This window comes from Podospora pseudopauciseta, chromosome 1, assembly GCF_035222475.1.
Source record: "Podospora pseudopauciseta strain CBS 411.78 chromosome 1, whole genome shotgun sequence".
Taxonomy (NCBI): domain Eukaryota; kingdom Fungi; phylum Ascomycota; class Sordariomycetes; order Sordariales; family Podosporaceae; genus Podospora; species Podospora pseudopauciseta.
In genome coordinates this window covers 473,429-496,515 of record NC_085892.1, presented here as the reverse complement: position 1 = coordinate 496,515, position 23,087 = coordinate 473,429, and the positions used below count along the sequence as shown (strand labels likewise).

Here is a 23,087-nt window from a genome sequence, read left to right as displayed (position 1 = left end):
CAATCATGAGAGGAAATTGTCAATCGTCTTCGACCTTGCCTTGTCCAAGATCAGCAAACAGTCTCGTCACTTCCTACATATCTTGGCATTCCTCAGTCTTCATGGTATACCGGAAACGCTTCTCAGATACTCGGCAGGACATGGCTTACCATCTCTTCAGTTCTTGAACGACGAGGAGAAGTATCTTTCAATACGACGTGACCTAGGTCTCCGACAGCTCGTCAAAAGACAAGAAGGGGACGGTGGGCATCAACTCGAAATCCACCGTTCTCTGCAGATGAACTTGCTGGACGGCCTAGCCAAAAACGAGGACGCTTCACTCCGGGCCACAGTATGCATGGAAGTCATTGCCATGCTGAACGCAGTACCGCCACAAGCATCACGCCTGGCCCAGAAGGAAAAGAAGATATGGCCCGAGTTCACCCGATACGTACCCCAGGTACTCGCATTGCGGCGAAACTCACTTTAGCCTGAGCCTCCCATTGATTTCGACCTTGAGTTTGCCAAAATGCTGTCCAACATTGGATGCTTCCTTTGGCATACGGGGCAGATCAGAGAGTGACTTGGCTATGAAGACAGCCGATGAGATTATCAAGAAACAGCCAACCTCGGTTGGAGAGAGTGCAGAATGTAAGACTCTCATTAGTGACATTTATCTTGTTACTGGAAGATTGGCCGACTGCATCAGTGTCAGTCGATGTGGGGTAAGTTTGGAGCATCGTCAAGTACTGCTCACGCTGCGGGAAGAAGAACTGGCCAGCATCCCTCCCAAAAAGGTAACAGTCGAGGATCAGATCCGGTGGGGAAACCCAAAAGGGGACCTTGCTTGTGCCTACCTGCAACGCGGCCAGTTTGAGAAAACACGCGAAATCATGGAGGAGCTATTGATCTACAAAAAATGGGGCCCCGAAGACGAATACCCTTTCGAGTACTCAAAGTACTACCACCATCTTGGCCACGTCTTGATAGCAGAAGGCCATCAAGACTAAGCTATCGCGTTTTCTCGCAAGGCAATGGAATTGGAGGAGGCCCATGCTGGCGGGGAAGACTCAACAGCCTTAATTTCCCGTTATGACCTGGCATGTTTGTTGTTCAATGCTGGGAGGGTACCGGAAGCCCTTGATGAACATCAAAAAGTGCTCGAGGCAAGGATTGAAGTGTGTGGGAAGAATGACCAATTTACACTTAAGAGCCATGAGGTAGTGGGAATACTTCTGCATCTAGAAGGTCGCAATGCTGAAGTTGAGCAAGTGAATGATACACACCTCAGGTTGCCTTGGTCTACTGCATGTTGCCTTATACTGACCCCAAGAACAGGCAAGAGTTTGAGTGCTGTCTCAATAGGCACTATCGAAGCAACTGGACAACTGAAGGTGTGGCTCGAGCTCAGTATTGGTACTCAAAGGTGTTGACTGCTTTGTCGCGGCCTGATGATGCAGCAAAGCAGCTGAACAGTGCGAAGAAAGTCAAGGATGAGCTTTTGAAGGAGTATAGCGAATTTCTTCATGACGACCCTGACAACGAGCCAGCTGTGTATGACCAGATGCTTCCCATGTGGATACTGCAAACATCAGGTCCGCTTCAACAAGGTGGGAGAAAACGTGGTGAGCAATTGCCGCCCACCTTAGGTTAGTAACCCAAACCCAAGCATGTATTGGTCATAGGGCTTGGTTTGCTTAGGCAGTTCCTGCTTTCGCGCATAGGTACTCTATAAATTTTGCTATTTTCTGTAGATTACCTATCACCGCCTTTTTTTCATCTGCTTATTTGGGCTCACAGTGACCTTGCTCGATAGAAAACGGTCACCTTGAACATCTCCATCCCCTGATTTCTTGTAGCTGGAGAGGGTTGTCGCCCTTACAGGCGACCTCTCCCATCTTCATTCCTATCAGTAAAGCACAAAGACAAGAAATTACACGCATCCTTCTGCCCAGTACTACCTGGGTTTCAGTACTACCTGGGTGCCGGATGGTGGCTGATTCAGATGCACGTGTTCTACAACCTGTCAACAGCTTAAACCTTAGGTTCATCCAGAGTCACTCGGAGAAACCGAAGGCCTCTCACGGAAACACGACAGCAATGCTCACGCAGGACCCAAATGCTTGGTGTTGAGGCACCAAGCTGAAAGGGATCGTACGACGGCAGCCCAACTCCACAGTTGGACCCCGCCGCTCCGCATCGTCCGGGGACGATCCTGGGCCCCGATCGCCACTCGGACGGAGGTAACCGTCGGGCGGAACGGCTAACACGGCAGCCAAGGTTTGGCTAAGCCTTTGATACGCGTGGCGCGTGTCCACGATCTCGGCGGTCTGGCGACTTGGATCGACGAAAGCCAGGCGAAGCAGAACCCAAGTGGGCCCCGGAGTGGGACCGCGACTGTTTCGTCCGACTCGAGCGGCGGCAAGTGGCCAGTGCTTGCGGCGGTGCGGTGAGGTCTGGACCACAAGGGTCCTCAAAGTCCGACGACCGCTCAAGATGACCCCATTGCGAACTGTTGGTCTATATAAGCTGTAGTCTTGGACCGACCTTGCCTCGATATCCTCACACAAACATCCACACAAAACCTCATCACCTTGCGGCCTTTGCCCTATTTCCCCCTCTGAAGACATCAACTACACACAGACCGCCCCATCAGACTCACCAGAAACCTTCACCATGAGCTACCACAACAACAACAACAACCAGGGCAGCAATGTCCAGGGCGAAGCTGCCTCTTACTACGCCGCTGCTGCCCAACAGACCCAACAGCACTACCAAGGCAGCAACCAACAACATGGCGATCAACAGGAGCGTGGCTTCCTCGGCGCCGTTGGTGGTGGTATCGCCGGTGGTTTCGGTGGTAACAAGATTGGCGGCAAGACCGGCCATAGCAAGCTGAGCACCGTCCTCGGCGCTGTTGCCGGTGCAGTTGCCGGCCACAAGCTGCAGGACGGTGTTGAGGACTGGAAGGACAAGAAGGACGAAGAGAAGGAGAAGAAGAAGAAGGAGGAAGAGGACAGGATCCGCCGCGAGGAGGAGGAGAAGAGGAAGAGAGAGGAGGACGAGAAGAGACGGAAGGAGGATGACGACAGAAGGAGGAGAGATGACGAGGACCGCAAGCGCAGGGACGAGGAGGACAGGCGCAGAAGAGAGGAGGAGGACCGGAGACGCGCTTCTCAGCCACAGCAACATCAGCAACACCATCACAGCAACCAGCCTCGCGATCACGGTGTTAGCCATGGCGGCAACTTCAGTGGTTCCGCCAAAGATATCCGCTTGGACGCCCACGGCGAGTTCATGCTGCACTGCGAGTGCCGCCGTCTTGATGGCTCCTACCAGCCCACCAGCATCAGCCTGAACAAGATCATCGAGAACAGCAACGGCAACTTCCGCTGGACTTCTGGCGGCGCCAACATCAACAGTTGCGGCAACAAGCCCAGCAGCGTGACTGTTCAGCCCGGCGACACCCTCCGCGACATTGCCCAGCGTCACGGTACCAACTGGCAAGAGCTGGCCAAGATCAACTGCCTCCAGAACCCCGATTTGATCCACCCCGGTCAAGTGATCAAGCTTCCTGGAGGTGGTAGCCAGGGCGGCCAGGCTGGCGGCAACTTTGGTTCTTCGGCGAGAAATGTGCGCCTTGAGGACTGCGGCAAGAGACTGGTTGCTGAGCTTCGCAGAGGTGATGGCTGCTGGGTCAGCAGCTCCCTCAATCTGGATGAGCGGATAGGAAACGCCAACGGTACTCTACAGTTCAAGTAGGGGGTTGATGGGATAGCGTCTGTCTGAGCTGGTATTGGATAGGAAATAGTAGAAGCTTTTAATACAGATTTTTGACATGGTAGTTGTGCCTTTCCTTAATCTGTCAGAATAACACCAAATGCGTACAAGCAAAACCGGCCTGTCGCAGTATGTTTCAGTCTTGTAGTGAGATCCTCGGCACTGACAAAAACCTCGCTACTGATGATGTCCAGCACCACGACCCCTGAGCAGCAAGCCGCCCGATCGACTGCGAACACTACTATACTCCTCAGTAACACTTGACGCGCGAGCACGAGAGATCAGATTGCTAAAGCTTCACCCGGGAGCGGACGACGAACGTATATCTGGAGAGTTGTTTGCACAAAGGCTCGACCGTCCTCCGGAATTCAGCGCGTTGTCTCTCGTACGCCTGGCACCAAGAAGTGAATACCTCGAGCACGGATCAAACAGGAGGAGAGTTACCGTCACTCAGGCTCAACAGGCATGTTGTCAATGTCTCAGCAACCCTCCACGCTGCATTGCGGATAATTCGTCCCAAATTCTGCAATGGATTGCCCCTCATGCTGTGGGTAGACGCTATTTGCATCGACCAGGGGAATATCGCCGAAAAGAATACACAGGTGCCACTCATGTCAACAATCTACTCTCATGCAGCTGTCCTAGTCTGGTTTGGGACAGGGAACCAATCTACCGACCAAGTCATGGGTTTGAGACAGGAGTTGGCCGTTCGAGATGCAACTATCCCGGCTGCCCAACATTACAAAGACATGTCGGATTCATTACAGCAGATGAAGATTCATTTGGCCTCACGTTCAATCTTTGATGTAATAATGGGCATGTCCAACATCCTTTTTGCCCCTGGTTCCGGAGAACGTGGATCCTTCAGGAGTTTACCCTGCCTAGTAAGCCCCCGTTGATGAAGATAGGCAACTCGAGCATGTGTTGGGACTGCTTCTTCATTGGATTCGACCAACTCCGGGTTCACCTTACGTCTAGCTATTTTGAAACCGATTATCCAGCGTTCCAACAACGATTTAAACTGGACTTTTTTCCACACAACGATGGATAACTTTTGGCTAGAGCGGCCCCTGCAGCTACCGAATATAGTGCAGGCAACAAAAGGACACCTGGATTTGGAAGAACTTATCCTGATAACGAATCCACAGCTCGTGTCAAATCCAAGAGACAAGATCTACGGCTTACTAGGACTCGGACCCCGCGAAGCGACATTTCATATTCCGGTAGACTACAGCGCAGATGTTCAGTCAGTCTTCGCCACCTTTGTTCAGTATTCATTCGGTCAATCCAGCAGTCTCAATATTTTGTCATGGTGTGCCGGTTTGCGGGAATGGAATGATGAGCAACCGTGGCCAAGTTGGTTGCCGCGTTTGGATCGCCGGCTCGTTCGTGCTCCATCAGCTCCGCCCCCGTTGGTAGGCATAACCTACCGACGGGCAGCAATATACTGTGCCTCTGGATGTCTCTCAAATGAGTTCCAACTCGCCGAACGTCAACGACTGGGTGTATGGGCCTTTCCGGTAGATGAAGTGGAGCTAACCGACAATGCTTTCCGCGCGCAGCCAGCAGGCCGAAACCGACAACCCGATTCTGAAGCGTTCGCGAATGTGTTCTCTCGCGTTGCTCAATCATGTGGGACCTGCTTTGGTTGTCAGCCACAAACAACACGTGTTGATGAGAGTCAGGAAAAGATAGGAAAACAGACGATCAAACCGAATTTCGAACACAAAACGGAGTCTTCAACTATTGCCACTTGTTCAAACCCCAATTACAGCCCAAAAATGCCTAGGGAACCACTTCTCAGGCTACCATGTGCCGACATGGGAATTTGTTACTCATCGCGAGATGGCAGCACTCTAGGAACGCATGGGACGACAGAGCTAATCAGCTTTCTGGCAGGCACCTGGGACTACCAATTCACCTTGCCCTTCCAATGAGGCTCTTTGGAAAACAAGAATAGGAGACGTTGTACCTCATGAATCCCGAAGCTGCACCAGTCCAGCACATGAGTTTGTGGGAGATGAACTGGTTTACTACCTACAAACTCTGTATCCCGATGAGGCATCGCTATTACTGCACTACTGGAGGGCTAAGGAAACCAGAATAAAAACCCATGAACTTCTTGGAAACTGTGAGGGCGACGTGGACAAGCTCAGTCGTTTTGTAATGGATGTAGCTGTTTTCTGTTCAGATATCTCACATTGTTTTTCACCAACGCTGTGCGTTTGTCACGCCGGGAGGATGGATGGGATATGGGCCCGCTCACACCATGCCAGGGGATATTCTGGTGATTATCAGCGGCGCGGATATGCCATTTCTTGTACGTCCACGAGATGATGGGAGTGGTGAGTATTTGCTGGTTGGCGAGGCATATGTCCACGGTCTAATGCATGGGGAGTATTTCGACCACTGCCCCGCCTTTCAAGATGGATGGTTGAAGAAAGGGCAGGGCACACAACTTTATAAGTTTACGCTCCCTTGATTGAGCATCGGACTCTCTTTGTCGTAGGATGCATTGCGTCCATGCCAAGCCCGAAAACAAACTCGGCGAGATCCATGTACACTTGCTTGGACCGGGCCAATGTCACCAAGGCACGGAAGCTGGGTTGCAGTAAGGTGGAGAGTCGGCAACCATGGTAAACAGCGCGGATGGTCGACAAACATCAAGGATCAAGATCAATACGCCGTCTCTGGTTTCAAGGCTAGGCCAGTCTGCATCGACACAGTAACCGACAACACCAAGGGCTTATCCATCTGATCGGCCGCTTAGAAGATCATCTATGCATGATTTAGTCTGGTCTGAGGTTCTATTATTGTCTTCCACCTCCTTGAAGTCAAACCAGACGACGGTTGATGAAATAGTTGTGTTGACATATTTCTGCTCAACTCCTCGTCTCTGATTGGTGCGCCTGGCCCTTGGTCTAAAGAAAGCTTCAAACACGCAGGGGATGGAGCCAGCAGGAAACAACAAAGTCAAAACGCAACATTGGTTTTTCTTACTTGAGGAACCTTGCTGTATTACCATCGGCAATGGCTTCGTTGAGGTAGTGTAGACGACTTTCTCCTTTTGTCCACCAAATCGCAGTGACAGGCTACTTCGTCTGAGACGGAGAGCTGAAACACTTTCTCCAGGTTCCCAAGATCTTGGCACCAAACCCAAAGGGCACGCTACGATCCCCACAGGGGCAACCGAGGACCCAATGGCTGCCGCTCAATGCAACCTCGAGCGACTGAAGAGCCGCAATCACACTTCTGATGAAGCTAGCGCGAGGACGGCACATCCCAGGGTTCGAGACGATTGATCGACGTGGGGTTTCAGACTGCCAGTGCACTTTTGGGAACCTACCAACTTCCGGGTTCGTGAAGCGCGCCAGCTGCCGCTGTTGACGATGTTTTGGCACCCTGGCTCGAGCCTAGGAGACTTTTCCAAACAGGAGATGGGACTAAGCATGAAGGTTCGAGGTGCAAGGTAACATCGAGCCAGGATGTGTCAAATCCAACGCGATGGTGTCTCGTAGGAGAAGAGACGCTTCGTCCCAATTGTGCCTCTTTAAAAGGGGAGGTTCATCCCACCTTTTTTCCAGAGTCCTTTTCTCCTTTTGGTCGTCAGTTCGATACTCGACTTTGCTGTTTCTTTTTTCTTCGCCCTTTCCCTCCTTTCTTCCAACGTCCCAGGGTTGATCCCTTTTTTCTTTCTTTTAACGACAATCCTTTTGATTCTGCATCATTACTTACGACAACGTTCCTTTTTTTTGTTTCCTAACGACAAAGCCACAAAATCAGACGAAATGGCCATCACATTGTCCTGGAGACACGCCGTTCTGGCATCCACTCTTTTGTTCGGTCAAGCAGTTCAGGCTGTCCCTGCTCCTCAGGATGGTGCTGTTGTTGTTACTGTCACATCCGAGGCTGTGGTGGTCACCGAGACCGCGGTGGCCGAGACGACCGCCGCCGAGACCGTCGCCGAGACCACAGCTGTTGAGGAGACAGAGGTGGTAGTAACCGAGACTCCTACCGCAACCGAGGAGATCGAGGAGATCATCTCCACCATCACCGAGGCAACCGCTACAGCCACGCCTGTTGTTATCGTCAACGGCACCGAGCCTGCAAGGGGAAAGAAGAACAACAACAATAACAACAATAGAGGCAAGGGCAAGAATAACAGCAACATCCGTCTTCAGGATCTGCTCCAGCTTATTGGAGGAGGCAATGCCAACATCAACGATCTCTTGAGGCTCATCGGAATCGGAGGGAATGGCCTCAACCTCGGCGCCGGCAACAACAACCTGAACCTTGGCGGACTTCTCAACTTGATTGGCGGCGGCAGAGTCAACCGTGTCGTGCGGGTCGATGACTCCGACGACGAGCTTGATATCGATGACGTCGATGACATCCTGGAGCTGCTCCTCGGCCAGGTCCTCAGAGGCAACGGCAACGGCAACGGTAACGCTCAGCTCAACCAGCTCCTCCAGCTTGTCACTGGTCAGCTCCAGGGCCAGGGCCAAAACGTCAACAGAGGCCAGCTCAACCAGCTTTTGGGCTTACTTGTTGGTCAGGCTCAGGGCAAGGGCAAGGGCAATGCTAATGGTGCTATCAATGACCTTCTCAGACTCGTTGGTGCCGGTGCCCAACAGCTTCAAGTTGGCAAGGGCAAGGGCAAGGGTAATGCCGCTGTTGTTCTTGCGCGTCAGGCACCCGAGGGCAAGGGTAAGGGCAAGGGAAAGGGAAAGGGAAAGGGAAAGAACAACGGAAACGACACCGACACCGACTCCGACACTGACGGCATCGACTCTGACACTGATGGCGAGGACTCTGACAGCGACTCTGACAATGGCAGAGGCCGCATTGGAAAGAGGTCGATGAGAAACGGGCAGAGATTTTACCGTCTCTAAGTAAATGATGGGGAGACGGAGGAGGAGTAAGAAGGGTGAAAGCAGATAACCACCACCGGGCGGTGCCGAAAGGGGGAGAGAAAGGGCCGGCTCAATGCCATTTTTATGTACATGATATGATACCTCGAAGTCGAATTTTTATTTGTTCACCAGTGTTTGTTCGTCGCCGTGAAGTGATATGCATGAGCGTGCACTCCATGTATAAGCAATCATCATCCCATCAACCTGAATCCTAACCTCATAATACGGCTGCCGGTACCAAAACCTAGTCAAGAGCAACTCCCTTCCAACAATAGCCCCAAATCTTTCTACTTTTTCCTTCTCCTCCCGCTCAGCACAAACAACCTCGTCCTTGGCGTCAATGCTAGTCCATAACCCCGTATCACGCGAGATTTTGGCCCTGTAGCGACACATTCTCTTGCTGGACTGAGTCCGGAAGCCGATCTATTTCCTGTAGAGTCAACAACCGTATAATTTTTTGTTGGGGGGGAGGGGGTGGGGGCGGGGGTGGAGAGGGATAAATAAACCGTAACTTCATCACCAACCCTGCAAACACCAAACTGCGGCACCTGGCGCAACCCCCCTCCCGGTGTCTCCTTTTTCACCCAGTGCTCTTGCACCCGGCCGTCGAATACCTCTAAATTGGCGTCGCGTTTGGGGCTGTCGGGGCCGAAAAAGTCGAGTGCTAGTTGGGGGCTGTATAACCATAGTAGGGTGAGGACGCAGTCACAGGCACGGAAGGTGCTCGGGTCGGTTTCCGGGGTGAGGCTGTCTGGTGGGAGAAAACGGGGGGGGCCGGGGGGGCCATCGGGGTTGGTGAAGAGGAGGGTTTGGGAGGGGCTGAGGGATGAGGTGAAGACTGCTGGTGTGAGGGAGGAGGGGGGGATGGGGAAGATGGGGTTTGTGAGGGAGGGTCCGGAGGGGGTGTTGTTGAAGATGGCGATTACGGAGGGTGGGGCCAAGGTGCCGGGTAGGCAGGGGAATGGGGGTGCAATGAGAGGTTCCTCGGGTTCGGGGGTCGGGTGATGTTGTTGCTGCTGTTGCTTCTGGGTTGTGTTTGGTTGAGAGGCAGGTAGGGTGCTGCGTGGAGAGGGAAAGTAGCCCAACTTTGACAGAGCAGGGGGCTTGCCAGGGGTCGGCTGGACTGGCGAAGTTGGCAGAGATGTTTGCTCAGAGGTGGACTTGGAGCGCACTGGGGCACGAGCAGAGGGCGGCTGGGGACGCAACGATGGAGGGCGCGCAGAAGGCAATGGCGTTCGCGTGATTGGCTGGGTTCGCCCCGGCGTTACCGATGGCCCGGGGACGCGGATGGAACTAATATCGGGAGGAATATGGAGTAGATTGCGGCGTGCGATAGCGAGGGGGTTTTCCTCGGATGACTGCCTATTATCAGACGAAGAGGACTCCAAGGAGGACTCATAAGGCGAAAAGATTCGCGGAGGTTTTGATGTAGACATATCGATGGTTGGTTCCTGCTTCGGTCGTTGGAGCTTCTGCCAAATTTCTAGAACGGCCTTTTAGTTGTTGTGTAGGTCGATTGTGCTGTAGGCAGCGCTACCAAGGATGCTTTTCTGCCGGGATATAAATGGCAAAACGTGTCACTCTCCGCAAGCTAAATTTATGACTTTGGAACAGATGGCTCGGTAGCAATGGAGCAACTGCCATCTCGCGGCGATTATCAATATTCCTCTCAATGGCAATATAATCCAGGTAAAAGAAGACTTTTGTATACCTAGGTAAGAAACCATCATCTCTAGATAGCAAGATAAAGTGCAGCTGCACTTCCAGATTACCAACATATTCTCACTACTGTAAACATCACATCTCACAATACATTTGTCATCTTAGGTTCCATTTGCATCCCATTTCAATCTCTTTATGGGAGACATGAATAGACTGTTGCCTTCCAAGTTGTCTTGGATAAGAGGAGACCTTTCTTTCTTGCAGAACTTAGGTCCTGCAGAGGTAAGATGAATGTCAAGATACCACCAACTGGCGGGCCTGTTAGAACACATTGTTCAAACACAGAGACCATCTTACCTAGGTAATTCGGTATCTTTAGAGCCAAATACCCCGTTATACACACTACTCACGGCAAATAACAATGGTAATCTGCATTACTCTCAATATGTAGACTTGAAAAAGAAAGAGGCCTGGAAGTCCGGAAGCAGCTGGCATGACTACAGGATGGAAGCAAAGGAATGCAACTTTCAAGAACTAGGCACAAGGTAATTTTGTCAGCACATTATGACCACGCCAAACAGGTCTCCAACACAGGGAGCTTTGAGCGCTCGTGTACCACCAGTGTTCACAATTCAAAGAGCAATTCTAAGGGCTAGATCAATGATCATTCTCTACGGTAGGTAGCTTCCCATCTCTGCCTACCTACCAGGTCTTCACACTAGCAGGGGCCGCCCTGGACTCGCGATCAGAAAGTTGTTTCATTCCCATGTTGGCTGTTGGAGAGAAGTGATACAATTGGAGAGAAGTAAGGTGGTTCGAAAACAGTGAGAAAAGGACCTCTGATTCTCTGAACGAAGAATAAATACACGAGGATATCTGATGGAGGCTGGAAGTGGCAGGAAAATGGGAAATTATATCTGTGCAGATAAGTCCGCTGGTTGACTGGGAGCTGATTGCTTGACTTGGGATGACAGACTTCGGATGACATACTTGGGTGGCTCCATGAGTCAACCCTTACAATAGGCAGAATTCTTGCTGAGTATACCCACCTCCAGACTCACACGCCTTGAGTTGCTCCCCGTGGATGGTTTGGCTTGGTCAGGTCTTTTCTGCTCTTGGTACCTTTATTATCTCAGATATGAAGGAGAAACAAGACAAAATTTGAGGCTATTAATGAAAGATACAGATTTCAAGAAGAGCGAGCAACTAGAGTGTGTTAATCCGGAAAGAGGCCAAAGTCCTCTCACACAGCCTTGTGAGAAGAGCTGGACAGCGGACTCACACTTGAACTACACAATCACGTATGGTACTCTGTTTGATAGCAGCTGCAATAAACATAAACAGCCGTCAACGTCATTCACCCAGCCCTTTGCCTCACCTAGCCTAGGTACTATTTTAATTTGGTAAGATTTTTCAAAAGAAACATGATCGATATTTTTTACCCACTTTTAATGTCTGTGTGAAGCAATGTGCCACACCAGATGATATCATGCGTAAACAATACCCAAGCTCACACAAAGATTTGTGTATGAGTTGTATGCTTCACCTTATGTTGTGACACTAACATCATTCTCATCACTGGAGACCGGAACTTCACATGCGGCAAATAAAAAATCCAACTAACTCTGTCGGGATGACAAAGGTTACCCAAATGACAAATCTGACACCCGGGATACCAATTGGTTAAGGCTTGCCGGCCAATGCAAAGGATGTGTCTCAATCGGTCATGTGCTAGGTACCTATTTGACTGGATTCATGAGCTCAGAGCCAACTAGGTATCACAAAAAAAACCATACTATTGTTGCTGGCTGGACTATCTGATTGAAGCAATTAATGCCAGCCTATATGAGCTTGCCATGACCATCAAATATTGTCCTACGATCAGCGTAAACTCATCTCTTGTGCTCCGAACACGGCATTTTTGACCCATCACATCGAGAGATTCCGACATTTTCCAAATGATTGGCGATGACGGGAAAGATCGGCTGCATGTTTGCTGCCGCCATCAGGGGGCTGGGTATCCGTTCCGAAATTGAGGGTGTTGAGTGCAATGGTCTGTACTGAACACTTACACCACCGGCATGTCAACCACTCAATTCCGTCGAGGCTCAACATCCTCAGGTAGGGTGATGTATCCAAGATAAGGTCTGGGGCTAGAACAGTTGTCGTTCCAAACAACATCGAACATATGACAGGGGCATGTCTTGGCAAAGCACATTCTGGCTTCCGACTGGTTGAAGATGATGTCGACTGGGAAAGGCGGCCGTTTCCGGACAGTGTCAATGACAGCAGTGACGTGCCTTGAAAGGGCACCAAAACTGGCAACAACTAGCACATGGTCATCTTACAAGTCAGCTCTCCTTTCAGGAGGAAAAGGATCGACAACGCCAAGATGCTGTTGGAATGCAAACCACCGAGCCGGAGAGACACGAAACATGGCATGGCAGTTTTCTGGGCCCAAGTGTCGGGGCTATACCTGACCAGTCCGAGTTGCTCGCTGACCTTTCGCATAAAAGAAGAATGCTGATGGCACCATTGCTCTTCACTACACAGACAGAACAATCGGACTGATTGTCGGTTGAGAACCAGTCCGCTGTGGGCTGGCTGGCGCCCCGTCGGCTGGTAGCGCAGGCTGCCAGAGTCCAGAAAATGGACGGAAGCTTCCCCAGCTTCTTTCCCCGCAAACAACTTCGCATCCAAACCCCCGGCATCACTCGCTCCCTCTGACTGCCGTATGCCAAGTAACACTACGCCCTTGGCGGTTCCTTGGCGGTTTTTCTTAGCCAGAACCTGACTTCTTGGTCCAAAGACAACTCGGTACGACATTGTAGCGGAAAAGCGAAGGGGGCCTGCGGAGGGCTGACAACCTGTAAGACACCCCTACACCCCGTACCGTGCGGTTGGGCCTCTGGGATCGTCCCGGCCACGGGTGATACCAGCCCGTCCAGACTCAGCCCAAACTTCGTTCCTCCGATGGCACCAAAAGGGCACCGATCCATGACCACTTAAAGAAGCCAGCCCCCACTTGGTCCACGCCAAACTGATAACAGACCAAAGTCAACCTTGTGTTTCTTAGAACCATCCAAATTCTACCATCCCATCCCAATCTCCCCTTCCCCTAACAGCCATAACTGCTCCACAAGCATCAGACGTTGGATCAGACCGACAGACCATAGAAACATGACCTGACCCTCAATGTACCCACGACAACCCAAGTTCCTCCACGAAAAACCTCCATAACACTACCTTTCATCCCAGCATCCGGCGCCATTTACATTTCAAGCAACAGACATCATGACATCAGACGCGGCGAACATTGCTGTCAGAGAGCGGAGACGTCAGTCGGCCCCAGCGGACTTGGAGCGACGCAACATCATGAAAGCCCTGACTGCCGCCGAACACTCTCGACGCCAGTTCATCCTTAACTATGCAGCAAGTAAAGACACTTCGCTGCTGATGCCGGGAAAGAAGTCAGATGTCGTCAAGCTATCGGAGCAATGGGTGGTTGGATGGCTTCACCAGAACAACCTTAACCCCGTCAGCAATGAATTCTTCAAGTACACTGTTGACACCCACCTCTGGTCCACCTACGGTATGTCCTATGTTACCCCTATTCACTCTACACCGCTCCTGACACAACTAACCGCTCTATCCAGTCGGAAACGCGGTGGAATTCCCGTTCTCCTTTATGCTCCCAGTTGACGACTCCACTGCCACCAGCCCCGTCAGTCGGCGGGAATCCGATAGCACCCAGGTTCGTCCCCTCAGCGAGGTGGACTCCTTGGACAAGGCCCAGACCAAGGAGAGCACACAGAGCGAAGAACAAACTTCATCCCAGCGCAAGGCAGACACGCGGCAGCTCCCCGTGCTTTCAGCTCAAACAGCCGCCAAGCAGTGGTCGTCCATGAGGAAACGGCAGTCGCCAACAGTGAGAGAGGTGCGGGCAGGAGAGGAGGACAAAAAACGGAGCTTTTCGTTGACGAGTATTGACGACCTCAAAATGACCAAGGCGAGCACCAAGAAAGTGCCTCTGTTTACCCGGTTGGGACGCTCATGGTCACGACGGATGTCTTCTACTTGACATGCTTGAGCAAACAGTTCTGGAGTGACCGACGTAGCATGCTGGAATGCATGCTGTCGTCTCACCGCCACTGCGTCGGTTGAGGTTCTGGGAGTGGAACCTGGATCTCGATCCAGCGGCCTAGCCATCGGTGGATGTTTTCGGAGTGGCAAAAGCCTGTTGTCTCTCCAACGGAACCCGGCAGACAACGTCTTCGTTCTCGACTGGAAGTGGTTGGGACCCACGGGAAGGGACATAATAGATTTGCTTGGCTTTTGCTTGGTATTGGGGAGTGTTTTCGGCGGTTGTTCTTGGCTGGAACACAAGCATTTTCAGGGGGGGATGCCGGATGGGACGGCGGTGAGTGGGGGGTTACCGGGGCTGTGGAAGGTCCTTCAGCGGCTCATGTTCTTAGTGAAAGTCCTTCCTGCTCTAAATATGAATATGTGGGCGGAACTTTGTATAGTTATGAATGATGCTATGGAATTCGAAGGTTAGGATAAGCACCTAAGTACAGATGGAAACATAAGACTGTAGCCTTGTCACGACCTTGCTGGTAGTCTTCACTGCAGTCATATCACAAACCCTAGCCTGATTTTGTACTGGATATCTTGTGCAATGTCAGACTTGGCCATATGATGTCTGATGTAGGTAGAAGTCTCACTCACCGTCTGCAATACAGAAGGCCACAAGTTTAATTCTCAAGGGATTTCAAATCAAAATTTAAAGGGCAATGTTCAACTGCCAAGTTGCAAGTCAATCTCTTTCTTTCACATCGCCCTCACCAAGGTCTGTTGATGCCAAACCGGTGGCCACTCACAGTGTATTTCCAGTACATCCACAAGATTAACTATCAGCAAGTACCGTTGCCTTTGTTCGAAATTTGTTTGGTCTGCTACGTAACACAACAGCAGTTGTCCATTGTACCAGTGTGAGCGATATTTTATGCCGTCGAGCAAAGTATGCCCCCAACACCTGACAAGGTTTGGCTCGACTTCCGCCTCGCAACCTCTGAACCCATGCCCTCAGTGTTACCAACCCGACAAATCACTGCCCACCATCCTATTTAATCTTTTTCTCAACAACCTCCAGACCTGCCACCGATATCTAACCAACCCTTTAAAAATCTTGCTGATTCTGATTTCTTCCCCAAAACAATCACACAACAGTCGTCGACGTCAAACGTTATCAACATATCATTGCAACCTTCTAGCGAACGATGCTCGCGAAGCACCAAACTTCACATCCGAATTCACAATCCTCCAGAACCATTCGGCCGCTCTTACTTTTCCCAATGCCCAGAACCATTTTTTGCACAGAGGGACAAAATCAGACTTGCGCTCAACAACCCACCGGCCGAAACCACGACTTAGGAGGATATTCCCGAAGGCGATCGAGAAGAATGAACCAGCATTATCGACAGCGATGTCCATCAGAGAGAGGGCGGAGGCCTACCGTTGTGCCATGCTATTTTGGCAACGACCCCTCGTAACGCTTCATGGCCAAGATTTACGATAACATCGACTATCCTTTGTTGAAGGCATTCGACTGTACAAACGTAGAGATGGACTGCGTGCCACGCGCGGGTCTGGGCTATGCGCTGGGGGCTCGTTCCTGCCCCTTTTCGTGGGCGCACGCATGAGGGAGGGATATTCTCGTGCTGCTCCGGATTACCATGGATCTTGGACGTTCTCGCTTGAAACGCCACATGGCGCACGCTGGGTGCGTGTGATTTTGTTGGAGTTGGTAGACGGGGAACTGGTGCGGGATATGATCACCCGGGGAACACTGCCAGACGAAGAAGTGCGCACATCCGTGCTACAGCAAGTGAAAGATGCGGTAACCTATCTAGGGTGGCAGTGCATGCTTTCCTTCGAACGTCGCGACCCAAGTCACATCATCATCTGCAGAGACGGCAAGATCGCCATCATGGACTTCACACGGGTTGCCCTATTCCCCTTTGCCAACATTGTGTCCCTGGGCAGGTTCCGAGAAGTATAAGCAGCCAGATTTGGGACCCGCCGAGTTGCATGCCCAATTGAGACCAGAAACTCGCATGCTTATTGAACAAATGTCAAAGGGCTGTTCAACTGCTTCATGAGCCTTGTCACATGGCTGGGCACGTTGTGGACAAAATAGTTGGCACTGCAAAGCACTGAAGCAGGCTTCGAAAAATCACTAATAAGCCTTGAAAGATATGTTATAGGCCTTTAAAAAATAGATAAGAGGCCTTAACTGATAGTGGATAGGGCTTAAAAGATCGTTAATGGGCCATAAAAGATCGTTAAGAGGCCTTGAAAGATAGTCAGGAGGCCTTAAGATATAATTAGTAGGCTTCAAAAGATAGTCAATACGCCCGACGTTTTTTTTAAAGATGCGTAGGTTGATAATGACTACACATATCACCGAATTCAGGTGCAGTACCAGTTATTTTGTCCACGACGTGCTGGGTCATGATGGAATATTAATGTCCCTCACTAACTTCGACGGATAGGAATCCTTCGTCGAGTAGGGCCGACATGTAAAACGCCTCGACGCGGGGCGGCTCCGTGGGGAAACTGCCGGAGAGGGAGGAAAAGGTCGAGGCGCACGCTAATGCTTCGACGTTGGTTTCGGTGGGGATTGTTACCGTGTCTGAGGTCTGCACTGGGATCAGAAAGTGCTGCGGTGGGAGGAGCACCGGATCATGAGTGGCAAGCACGCTGAGAGAAAAGGACAGGAGGAAGAGGAGTGTGAAGAGGCCCATTTTCTCGGTTGGATGTCTGAATTGCAAGAAGTTGCCGCGGAAGGTGTTCAGCAATTACACGCGCGGTGCGTGTGTTGTTGGATGCAGGGTTGACTCGATCCAATCGCAGGCAGTCTCAAGTCCCATTCATATCAAGAGGAGGGACCAAGGTGACGACGATGGACGACTTCCATTGTGTGGGTCACCAAACAGGAAGGGCTCCATGGCGCAATTTCCCTGCCATACCCCTGATTACCAGGGTGGTGTTAGCTGCGCCAGCGGGCCATTGCATTCCCGTCTGACAACACCACACCCAAATATTTGGATATTATCCGTTTTGTATAGTATGCAGAGTTCTTTGAACCCATACCCAGAGCTACACAGCTTAGAGCAACCCTCCCGCAACCGCTCCACCAACAGCAATAACCCCCATCATGACCCCTCCCCACCCCGTCATCTGCACCACCCCCGCCGACGAAGTCGTTGTGCTCACCTGATCGATACTTGCAGGTGTATTCCCCCCAGTCGTCGTCTCCTCCGCCTCTTCACCCGTTGTCGTCGCCAAACTCGTCTCACTCGCCGTAGGATCCGTCGCCCTTGTCCGAGCAGCAACACCCAACCAGTCACTCATCGCCGTCTTGCACCCCGCCTCGTCGGTAACAATTAACGCATAAAAGTTCGCGCCCCATCTCTTGTTAGGCTCCCCATCAAACCCTGAAGGACTGTCCCCAAACTCATTACACTTCGTTGCCCACTCCAACGCTTCTTCCTTGATGTTAGCTACCCAGCTGTTCCAGCTCGAGGTAAAAGCGGAGAACTGAGAGGCGAGCGACGGAGCAGCGGTGGCGCCCATGGTGTTCCGCGCGTCCCAGACGCGTTTGCATTGGGAGTCGATGCGGTCATGATCCCAGTACCTATTTCGAGGATCCTGGAGCTCGGGGGCATTGTCGAAGAAGGCTTCTACCTGCCGGGCGGGCGAAGGGCGCAGGCGCTGGTAGGCGTTTAGTTGGGAGGTGCAGAGGGAGTAGAGCGAATCTTCGGAGGCTTGGGCCGGGGAAGAGGTGGCGGTTGGGTGGGGAGGTGGAGTGACGGTTTGGGCAAGGGTGGTGCCGGCGAGGGCGGCGATGGTAAGGATCGTTTGGGGTATCATCTTGGGTGAGTGGATTTTGCAATGGTAACGACTGTGGGTGATGAAAATGGAAGCCCAAAAGAATTGGAATCTCGGAGGGAAAAGTTGGCGCTTTTGAAGCCGAATGTCGGTGCCGGGTTCCGAGGGGAAATCATGACTAGAGGGCTGCTTTGATCACCAATGACACCCTGCGGTCTTGTGTTGGGACTTGTGTGTTCTGGGGTAATGCTTGGCGCAGATCTGAACCCAACCTTGCATGATGCATCAGGGGCCATCATTAGGATCACAAGGCTTCTTTTGACTTTAATCTTGGCATGCTCGTAAACAAGAGATGTCAAAGAGTGAAGTTGAATCGAGAACTTCTAATCGACCCTGTAAAGCAGGTTGTTGATGCCAGCCCAAGCACCACTGTTGGCCTTGCTCCTGCCGCGAATGTCCTTGTTGATGATGAAGATGACGAGGTAGGTGGAGTAGTCATCAATGGCGGAGATCAGGTAGCCGCCGTTGCCGGGCTTGGCTGTAGGGCTGATGGATGCAGGGGCGGCAGTGGCGGTGGTTGTACATGGCGGTCTGGATGAAGCCAGAGTTCTGGATGCCGATGGCTTGAAGATGTTGTACTAGGTAGTCGTCGAGATTAGATGCAAACAGGAAATGCCTGGTGAGTAATCGGGAGTCAGTTCATCGAATCACGGAGAACATATTCGCGACATGACTTCGTATTATACTATTTATACCGTAGATCGCAAGACAGATCATCGTGTGTTGACCAAAGTAGCAAGTCGCAAAAAGATGACCGCTCGAGGTCTCAGAGTCCAACGACCGCGGCGATGATGCCGGCAACGGCCACCATCGGACCAGCAGTCTCCATTCCCTTCCAAGCCCCAGCAGTAGATGTAGATGTTGATGTGTTCGCAGTAACATCTCCCGTCTGTGTTGGTGTCTTGTCCTGGCCGCCGGAATTCCCAGGAGTCTTGGTCGCGCCAGTAGCAGCAGCCGCATTCTGATTGACAGTAGTCAGCTCCTGCCAAATGCTCCTAGCGGTCCTGCACTCCTCATAGTTGGATGCAACCATGCTCATCAAATAGCCAGCCGCATGTCCGTTGATGGTTCCGCAATGCGTCGCAAGACTATGCACAGTGCTAGACCACTTGTCGCGCGCGCTCGAGCGTTGCGCCTCCCAACTCGTCATGACCTTCAGCATCGCGGAATCGGTGGGCCTGATACTGGCGTACGGACCATATTCCAGGCCGCAAAGCATGTCTGCTTCTTCATCCGAGCCCAAGCCAAGGTCGGAGGGGCGAATGGTGCGAATTGCGCTGACAATCTCGGCGGCTGTCTCCATATATTCTCCGAGTTTGGCGGGGGGCGTGATTTCGGGAGCAATGGACGAGGCAAGGGCCTCAAATTTCTCGATCGCGCATTCGGGGTCTGTCGAAGTGGGCGAAGCATCATCCTGACGCGGTGCTACACCTGCGAGGGCGAGCGATGCGCTGGCGAAAAGAGTGAAGAGGGAGCGTGGGACAACCATTGTGTCAAGCAAATATAAAGAGTGACTGTGGTGCTAAAGGAGTGTAATACTGAGTGTGTAACAGCTAGAAACGAGCGTGTGTTGGAGGTTAACAAAATCTGGGAGGGACGTGGAATTTAAAGCAGAACGAGTCGGTCGGATATAATATCACCAAACGCCGTCGCCGGGGTGGTACCCTATCGGATCTTTTTTAATTTCGGGCCGCCTGATCCGTTTAGTCCTAGTGCTGTCTCGAAAACGGGGCATTCCCTGGTTTTGATAGGCAGCACTGCAGGCAGGAGTGTTTGCTCCAGAGTCCAGACCGACGAATGATTCTGAAATGCCTCCACCAGTCGTAGCTTCCCTTCCTCTTTGCATCATTAGCTAGTCTCAAATGGCCATCAGGTCTCTTTAATATTTCGATTTCATCACCACCATCCCCTCAACTGTGTTACCAATCTTATAGCACCAATAGATGCATGTTAGTTATTACACGTGCATGGCAAAACGCGGATCGGACCGGCCTCCTTTGCTGGTTGGCTACCGCCCTGCCCTTCTTTTCAGCCGGAAAGCCTCGATGAAGCCCCAACTCATAGGTTCGCCGTAGCCATAACACTCGGGAGGTGCAGCATCCAATTACAGACCGTCGCGGGGTACAGCAAACTCGTATATTCCCGATCCAACCATCCGGCACTTCAACATGTTCTGCAGGGCTGGAGATGATCTAGAGAAGTCAAATACCGTACCCATGGCGCCCCCATTTCTCCAACCAGAAGCTGTTCATGCGCCGCCGAGATCGAGTTACACAAGATGAAGTTCGCCGTCATTTCGTTGGTCCTCTGGGCTGGCATGGCTTTAGCTGTCGACCCTGGCGTGCTCAGTGTCGAGAATCTCACCCAAGATCTTCTGCGAGTCGAATCTGTGCGCGAGATCAAGAACATCCAACGGACATATGCCCAATTGGCGCAGCATGGCCGCTGGAAAGGAATGGCGAGTCTGTTTGCAGAGAATGGGATTCTTCGATGGGGCAAAGGGGCTGGAGACATTCTTTCTACAAGTGACGCCAGTTCTATCACGGGGCGCCCGGCCATCGAGAACTGGTTGCAGCAAGAAGCTGGGGATATGGACGGGATCAATCCAGGGTCTCTCCATGTTTTCATGAGCGACATGCCGGTCATAACGCTTGCGGACGACGGCAACACTGCAAAAGGCCGGTGGACAGCACTGAGGAAGCTCGGCAACGGCAAAGGCGCGACTAGGATCGAGGGTGGGATTTTTGAGAACGAATATGTGTCCAGCGGGGGCAAATGGAAGATTTCCTTACTGCGGTACTACCCTCTCTACGCAGGTACCTACGAGAAAGGGTGGAAGAATCTGGGGCTAAACGGATCGCTCCCCGTTATTTCATACCACTACACCCTCGACCAGGCTGGCGTTACACTTCTCCACGCCGGAAGAACTGCAAGCCGTTCGAAGGAGGGCACTGGCACATTGAATCGTCGATCAACACCCGCCGCTAGCCTTTCCGTAGACGAGCTGGAATACCGGGTTGCCCATCTCAACGAAGAAGACGAGGTGCGAAATCTTGTTCATGGCATGGGGTATTATGTCGACAGGCGAATGTGGCCGGATGTTATCAGTCTTTTTACCTCGAACGGCACCATCACCGTCCAAAATAACACGTCACCGGCTGGACCTGCAGGCATCCAGTCTGTTCTAAACCGCATGGGTCCAGAAGGGCTGTCTCACGGCATTCTCAACGAACACCCAATCTTTGGCACTGTTGTCAACGTCAGTCCAGATCACAAGACTGCCGTCGCTCGAGGGCTGGAGATTGGCCTGATTGGTGATGATAATGCTCAGACCGGTCAATGGCAGTTTTGCGTTTTCCACCATAGCCTCGTCAAAGACCTGGATACCGGCACTTGGAAGATCCAAGACCTGGGATACCACCGCCTGCTCTTTGCCGATTATGCCGCCGGCTGGGGAGATGGGGGTATCTTGCCAGCTTCTTCGTTGGACCCACCTCCTGTCCTACCCCCCTATTACCAATCAACTGAGAACCGACGGCCTGTAGAATGGCGACCATTCTACAAGCGATATCCGGCGTGGGAAGAACCAGAAGAGGAAATGCGAGACAGACTTGCCAACATTCACCGTCTGCTCTTGCGCTCTTCCGCCTATGACGAATCCGAAAACACCTCCGGCTCCTATGGCTTCTACATCGACGACATTCGCTGCTCAGACTTTGCCAAGTTGCACTCGGATCGAGGCCACAAGTTATCCCCCGGAATAGGATGGTACTACACCCCCGACGCGATCTCCCTCTCCTGTGCATCCCGCTACTACCGCCAAAACAGCACCACCTACAACCCCTCCATGTCCTCCCTCCGCTCCTCTGTACCCTTTCACTGGCGACTCCAGCCCGTGATTCTCGTATCTCACGATGGTCGCTCTGCCACCCTCCGAACCCGCAACCTGCAGACAGGAACAAGCAGAACACAAGGGAGCAACGGCTGGATGGGGGGGATGTACCACGACCAACTCGTCTTGGAAAATGGCAAACGCAAGCTCTGGTCCATTACGATTGATGAGTTCTACTGGAACAGCCGAAACTGGACCGCCGGATGGGCCAACGTTGTCCCCCATGTATCCAACGCAACCACTCCCAGACGTTGGATGAGCAGGCGCCAGTCCAACGACCTCCCACCTGACGTCTCCCTGCGACACCCCGCACTGCTGGAGCGAGAAACTGGCTTCAACGGTGGCCCACCACCAACCGTCTCTTGGCCAGGCGTTCAAAGGATGTGGTGGGCCTACCGCAACCTCGTCACGGGAGCGATGCCATCGGATAGCTCGTACTGGGGACCGCCGGGCTGTGTTCCCTGCCGGGGGGCAAAGCCGGAGTGGGCACTGACGGCGAACGGGTACCAGGAACCGCCTTCGGGTCCGACAATCGTGACAGCAGATTGGCTTGAGGGTTCGGGCGTTGATATCGAGGTCACTGTCAAGGGGGGACCAGAGGAGTCGGCCAAGGGTGGTTGGGTGCAGCTTGTGTTGGACTTCAATGGCGAAATTACCAAGTTTGGTGAGGAAGGGCCGGTTGGGGAGGATGGAAAAGTGGTCTTGCGGGTACGTGGCCCCGGGGCTTTTGGGACGACGGTGCCAATTCAGGTGTTCTACTTTGGTAATGAGAATTTGAAACCTGGGAAGGGAATCATGCGGGACAGGAAGTAGGAAGGGTGAATAGGGTGAGTAAATACCCAAACTGGGAGATCGCTATCCGTCAGGGTGCAAGTTGGACCTCAAAAGACCAAAAGCGTTGTGACAAA

At 52.1% G+C, this 23,087-nt stretch overlaps 9 protein-coding genes across 9 annotated transcripts; 6 read left to right on the top strand and 3 right to left on the bottom strand.

Moving 5' to 3' along the window:
* Positions 1–2,655: 2,655 nt before the first annotated feature.
* QC763_101210 (uncharacterized protein) lies at positions 2,656–3,741 on the top strand (the record flags this gene model as incomplete). Its single annotated transcript, XM_062906668.1, has 1 exon — positions 2,656–3,741. The coding sequence occupies one exon, from the start codon at positions 2,656–2,658 to the stop codon at positions 3,739–3,741; it is 1,086 nt and encodes a 361-aa protein (XP_062769544.1).
* Positions 3,742–4,301: 560 nt separating this feature from the next.
* Positions 4,302–4,658, top strand: QC763_101200 (uncharacterized protein; the record flags this gene model as incomplete). The annotated part of the gene is made up of 1 exon (XM_062906667.1): positions 4,302–4,658. The coding sequence occupies one exon, from the start codon at positions 4,302–4,304 to the stop codon at positions 4,656–4,658; it is 357 nt and encodes a 118-aa protein (XP_062769543.1).
* A 2,049-nt stretch (positions 4,659–6,707) lies between these two features.
* On the top strand, positions 6,708–6,993 carry QC763_0001620 (uncharacterized protein; the record flags this gene model as incomplete). Its single annotated transcript, XM_062905061.1, has 2 exons — positions 6,708–6,803; positions 6,892–6,993. 2 exons carry the CDS (start codon positions 6,708–6,710, stop codon positions 6,991–6,993), a joined length of 198 nt encoding a protein of 65 aa, XP_062769542.1.
* A 554-nt stretch (positions 6,994–7,547) lies between these two features.
* On the top strand, positions 7,548–8,651 carry QC763_101197 (uncharacterized protein; the record flags this gene model as incomplete). The annotated part of the gene is made up of 1 exon (XM_062906666.1): positions 7,548–8,651. One exon carries the CDS (start codon positions 7,548–7,550, stop codon positions 8,649–8,651), a length of 1,104 nt encoding a protein of 367 aa, XP_062769541.1.
* A 13-nt stretch (positions 8,652–8,664) lies between these two features.
* Positions 8,665–10,108, bottom strand: QC763_101194 (uncharacterized protein; the record flags this gene model as incomplete). The annotated part of the gene is made up of 2 exons (XM_062906665.1): positions 8,665–9,095; positions 9,179–10,108. 2 exons carry the CDS (start codon positions 10,106–10,108, stop codon positions 8,790–8,792), a joined length of 1,236 nt encoding a protein of 411 aa, XP_062769540.1. The 3' UTR covers positions 8,665–8,789.
* Positions 10,109–12,810: 2,702 nt separating this feature from the next.
* QC763_101190 (uncharacterized protein) lies at positions 12,811–14,962 on the top strand. Its single transcript, XM_062906664.1, has 2 exons — positions 12,811–13,926; positions 13,991–14,962. The coding sequence occupies exons 1-2, from the start codon at positions 13,629–13,631 to the stop codon at positions 14,413–14,415; spliced, it is 723 nt and encodes a 240-aa protein (XP_062769539.1). The 5' UTR covers positions 12,811–13,628; the 3' UTR covers positions 14,416–14,962.
* A 2,542-nt stretch (positions 14,963–17,504) lies between these two features.
* On the bottom strand, positions 17,505–18,269 carry QC763_101175 (uncharacterized protein; the record flags this gene model as incomplete). Its single annotated transcript, XM_062906663.1, has 1 exon — positions 17,505–18,269. One exon carries the CDS (start codon positions 18,267–18,269, stop codon positions 17,505–17,507), a length of 765 nt encoding a protein of 254 aa, XP_062769538.1.
* A 784-nt stretch (positions 18,270–19,053) lies between these two features.
* QC763_101165 (uncharacterized protein) lies at positions 19,054–19,776 on the bottom strand (the record flags this gene model as incomplete). The annotated part of the gene is made up of 1 exon (XM_062906662.1): positions 19,054–19,776. The coding sequence occupies one exon, from the start codon at positions 19,774–19,776 to the stop codon at positions 19,054–19,056; it is 723 nt and encodes a 240-aa protein (XP_062769537.1).
* A 789-nt stretch (positions 19,777–20,565) lies between these two features.
* QC763_101160 (uncharacterized protein) lies at positions 20,566–22,992 on the top strand (the record flags this gene model as incomplete). Its single annotated transcript, XM_062906661.1, has 1 exon — positions 20,566–22,992. One exon carries the CDS (start codon positions 20,566–20,568, stop codon positions 22,990–22,992), a length of 2,427 nt encoding a protein of 808 aa, XP_062769536.1.
* Between the last annotated feature and the right edge of the window lie 95 nt (positions 22,993–23,087).

Excerpts from the sequence above, each read along its gene's own strand:
- QC763_101190 (XM_062906664.1), top strand. The coding sequence starts at position 13,629 with ATGACATCAGACGCGGCGAACATTGCTGTCAGAGAGCGGAGACGTCAG. Across the intron at positions 13,927-13,990 it reads CCACCTCTGGTCCACCTACG|TCGGAAACGCGGTGGAATTC; the intron begins GTATGTCCTATG and ends CGCTCTATCCAG.